The following is a 4,811-nucleotide window of genomic DNA, read 5'->3' as shown; positions in this document are numbered from 1 at the left end:
TCTCTCTCTCTCTCTGTCTGTCTCTGTCTCTGTGTCTCTCTCTCTCTCTGTCTGTCTCTGTCTCTGTGTCTCTCTCTCTCTGTCTGTCTCTGTCTGTCTCTGTCTCTGTGTCTCTCTCTCTCTGTCTCTCTGTCTCTGTCTGTCTCTGCCTCTGCCTCTGTCTCTGTGTCTCTGTCTGTCTCTGTCTCTCTCTCTCTCTCTCTCTGTCTGTCTCTGTCTCTGTCTGTCTCACTGGCTCTGATCTTGTTTCCCCTTCCCCACTCTGTCTGTCCTGGACATGTGTGATGTCTCTCTCTCTCACACTCACTCCCTCTGTTTCTCTCTGTCAGTCGGCATGCATGAACTAACTCAGCACAAGGTTGCAGTGAAAATCCTGAATCGCCAGAAGATCCGCAGCCTTGATGTCGTTGGCAAGATCCGCCGTGAGATCCAGAACCTCAAACTGTTCCGGCACCCACACATCATCAAGCTGTAAGTGGGGGAGGCCCGGGACAGGCTGCACTGAGGTGGGGGTTCCTGGGGCCTTGGTACTGAGGAAACTGCTAGCTTCAGTCCCCTCACCCAATCTCTTCCCTACCTCCTGGCACCATTTCTACCAGCAGTGTGGTCAGTCAACAACATTTTCCATCCATCACCTCCAATCCGAGTCTCCTGCAGACATCCATGCCTACATTGAACACGCACAAAAAGATGGAGCAGGGATCATTGTCATTTCTTTGTCAGTCACATGGACATTATGCATGTCATCACCCTTCAGCAGGTTGGACAGAACATCAGGTTACCTCACCCAGGGTTATCAGATAAATGCAGAAATCTAAGAGGCCCAAAGTTAAAATCACACCAGCCATGACCTTATTGAATGCAGTGCAGGTTCAGTGAGCAGAGTGGCCTACCCTTGTTCTTTGTTTCTGTTCCTGGTGTTCCAGCTAACATTGTGAAAGGCTGCAGTTGTTATTGTGATATTCTTGCCTTGTGTACAAGTTACTAACCTACCCGTCAAAAGCTGACTCCTTTAACTCAGGGCAGCAACTGAAGGAAACAGACTGAGTTGAGACTGTAGCACACTCCCCGGTGGAGGTGATGCACAGGGGAGAAGAGATGCTGTTCCAGCGCAGCTACAGTTCCTGTGGAGTCAGTACACATCCAGCAAGACATGATCACTCCCACTCTCGTAAGCAGCCTTGGTATTTCTGCTCTGTGCTAGTGGACCGAGAGCTTATAACCTGTGACAACTGCTTTGTGTGGTGTGCTGGGCGAAAACACAGCTGCAGTGATCTCTCCAGGATACAGCCCAGGTCAGCAGGATGGAGACCCTGAGCTCCTCTGGCATTAGGGATTGACTCTTAGCATTTTACTTTTTCATCCATGGAATGTGGGTGTCACTGGCTATGCCAGCATTTATTGCCCATCCCTAGTTGCCCCTTGAGAAGGTGGGGTTGAGCTGCCTTCTTGAACCACTGCAGTCCCTGTGCTGTGGGTTGACCCACAATGGCCTTAGGGAGGGAATTCCAAGATTTTGACCCAGGAATGGTGATATATTTCAGGTGATGTAAGTCAGGATGGTGAGTAGCTTGGAAGGGGACTTGCAGGGGGTGGTGTTCCCATGTATCTGCTGTCCTTGTCCTTCTAGAGGGAAGCGGTCGTGGGTTTGGAAGGTGCTGTCTGAGGATCTTTGGTGAATTTCTGTAGTGCATCTTGTAGATAGTACACACTGCTGCTACTGAGAGTCGGTGGTGGAGGGAGTGGATGCTTGTGGATGTGGTGCCAATCAAGTGGCTGCTTTGTCCTGGATGGTGTCAAGCTTCTCAAATGTTGGGACTGCAGACATCCAGCCAAGTGGGGAGTATTCCATCACACTCCTGACTTGTGCCTTGTAGATGGTGGACAGGCTTTGGGGAGTCAGGAGGTGAGTTACTCGCTGCAGTATTCCTAGCTTCTGACTTGCTCTTGTTGCCACAGGATGTGATTGGAAGGTGTGGCATTCACGGGGGCATTGTTCGGGGGGGGGGGGGGAGGTGGTGTAAGAAATGGGAAGACGACACTGGTCGGTGTAGTCTATTGGTGCCACATGGTAATTTTTTTATTTCAATTCGATGCTATTGTTAACTCCCATGGTTAAGTTTAAAAACTGAAAAAAACGACCAAACAAAATTGAAAGAATAGAAAAACGTTGAGGATAAACTTGCAAGTAATATCTAGACAGACTATGAGAGCTTCTTCAAATATATGAAAAGGAAGAGAGAAGCCAAAGTGAACATAGGCCCCTTAGAGAATGGGGCTGGGGAAATAATAATGGGAAACCAGGAAATGGCAGAGGAATTGAATAAACACTTTGTGTCAGTGTGCATAGTGGAAGGCACTAATAGTATTCCAAAATTACCAAGTCATCTGGGGACAAAGGAGGAGAGGAAATAAGTACAGCAGCTGTCGTTAGAGCAAATGTGCTTGGAGAAACTCATGGGGCTAAGGACCAATAATGGGATGCATCCTCGGATATTAAAGGAAGTAGTTACAGAGCTAATGGATGCATCCAGGAATCCTTAAATTCTGGAAACTATCAATTTAACACCTGTATTTAAAAAGGAAAGGAGATCAAAAACAGATAACAACAGGCCAGTTAGCTTACCATCTGTTATTGGGACAATGTTAGAGTCTATTCTAAAGGATGTAATAACATAGCATTGAGAAATACATCCTCTGATCAATCAGGGTCAGTATGGGCTCATGAAGGGGTAATCATGCCTGAGACATTTACTAGAATTCTTTGAGGAGGTAACAAGCCAGATAGATAAGGGGGGAGCAGCGGATGTAATATATTTGGATCTTCAGAAGATGTTTGATAAGGTGCCACACATTAGGCAATTTAATAAGAGCCCATGGTGTTGGGGGCAGTAAATGAGCATGGATAGAGGATTGGCTAACTGATAGAAAACAGAGGGTTGGGATAAAGGGGGGCATTTTCAGGATGGGAACCTGTAACTAGTGGATAGCCACAGGGATCTGTGCTGGGGCCATAGTTATTTACAATTTATATTAATAACTTGGATGAATAACGTGGATGGACTGTAGCCAAGTTTATAGAGACATAAAAATAGGTGGGAAGGCAAGTGGTGAGGATGACACAGAGTCTGCAGAGGGATAGAGACAGGTTGAGTGAATGGGCAAAATCTTCGAAAGTACAGTATAAAATGGGGAAATGTAAGGTTAAACACCTTGACAGGAAGCATGGAGGAGATGAATATATTTAAATGGAGAAAGACTTGCAGAAAGCTGCAGAACAGAGGGATTTCAGAGTCTTTGTGCATACATGCCAAATGCCAACTTCCAAGTTCAGTATAAAAATAGGGAAGTTTTGCTAAAACTATACAAGGCACTAGACAGACCACAGCTGGAAAACTGTGAACAGTTGTGGGCCCCTTATCTAAGGAAAGATATACTGCCATTAGAGTCAGTCCTGAGAAAGTTCATTCGGCTGATCCCAGGTACAGAGGGACTGTTTTATGAGGAGAGGTCAAGTAGGTTGGGTCTGTACTCATTGGAAGTTTAGAAGAATGAGAAACGACCTTATTGAACCATACAACATTCTGAGGGGACTTTGCAGGGGAGATGTGGAAAAGGTGTTTCCCATTGTGGGAGTATTTAGGACCAGAGGGGCATCATCTCAGAGTAAGGGGTCACCCATTTAAGGCAAACATGACAAATTTCTTCTCTCGGGGGAGGGGGAGTGAATCTGTGGAATTCATCACCACACAGGACTGTCAAGGCTGAGTTATTAAGTATATTCAAGGCTGGAAAAGATTTTTAATCGGGAAGGGAATCAAGGGTTATGGTGGAAAAGGCAGAGAGTGGAGGTGAGGATTATCAGATCAGCTATGATCTCCTTGAATGGTGGAGCAGACTTGATGGGCTGAATGGCCCAATTCTGCTCCTACATCATGTGGTTTCAGGGAGCCAATGCCTACAAGCTGTTTATGGAAAGGTTTTGTACAAGCTGGAGAGGCTGCTGGTGAGAGGTGATGAGCAAACTAGTGTCCCCATGACATCTCATCACCTGGAGATACAGTCTATTAAAGAACACCAGGAACAAGACCATTCATTCCATCGAACCTGCTCCAGCACTCAACACAACCATTGTGAGCTTGGGATTCACCTGCATCGCCCCATGAATTTCCCACATCCCTTAATTCATGGGAGACTGAAAACCTTTCTGTCCCCGCCGTAAATATATTTAACTGTGGAGCCTCTGGGGCAGGGAATTCCAAAGGTGCACCACTCTCTGGAAGAAGACGTTTCTCCACGTCTCAGTCTGAAATGACTGACCCCTGACCCTGTGTTTTATAAACCCTCTCTCAGGTTCTGCTCTGTAAAGCCTTTTCAGAATCTTGTATGTTTCGTAGGTATCACTGACTTTGTGAAGTTTAGAATGAGCTCTCTTACCTGTTGACCTTTGCCCCTCTCAGGTACCAGGTGATCAGTACTCCTACAGATATATTCATGGTGATGGAATATGTGTCGGGTGGGGAGCTCTTTGACTACATCTGTAAGAACGGGAAGGTAAGGGCATCAACCGAGCCTCGGTGGGGGGAGTATACACAGAGACTGTGGTGCCGGAGCAGGGGCGGGAAGAGTATATTTAGAGACTGTGGTACCTGAAGAGGTGACCTGGGTGGGGAGTATACACGGAGACTGTGGTGCCTGGGGAGTTGACCTGGGAGGGGGGAGTATACACGGAGACTGTGGTGCCTGGGGAGTTGACCTGGGAGGGGGGAGTATACACAGAGACTGTGGTGCCTGGGGAGTTGACCTGGGAG

General features: G+C 47.0%; 1 protein-coding gene across 1 annotated transcript in view; it reads left to right on the top strand.

The window, feature by feature from the left end:
• Positions 1-201: 201 nt before the first annotated feature.
• The window catches only part of LOC125482638 (5'-AMP-activated protein kinase catalytic subunit alpha-1-like), a gene marked incomplete at its 3' end in the record, with an annotated part of 5,250 nt that continues 640 nt past the window's right edge, over positions 202-4,811 (top strand). Inside the window, exons 1-2 of the mRNA XM_048594746.1 lie at positions 202-471; positions 4,461-4,554. Coding sequence (XP_048450703.1) covers positions 278-471; positions 4,461-4,554 — 288 coding nt within the window. The remainder of the gene's footprint in view (positions 472-4,460; positions 4,555-4,811) is intronic.

Source organism: Rhincodon typus, unplaced genomic scaffold, assembly GCF_021869965.1.
Source record: "Rhincodon typus isolate 14 unplaced genomic scaffold, sRhiTyp1.1 hic_rhity00014089, whole genome shotgun sequence".
Classification (NCBI taxonomy): domain Eukaryota; kingdom Metazoa; phylum Chordata; class Chondrichthyes; order Orectolobiformes; family Rhincodontidae; genus Rhincodon; species Rhincodon typus.
The sequence above is the reverse complement of the archived record's forward strand: the minus strand, read 5'-3'. Positions and strand labels throughout refer to the sequence as shown.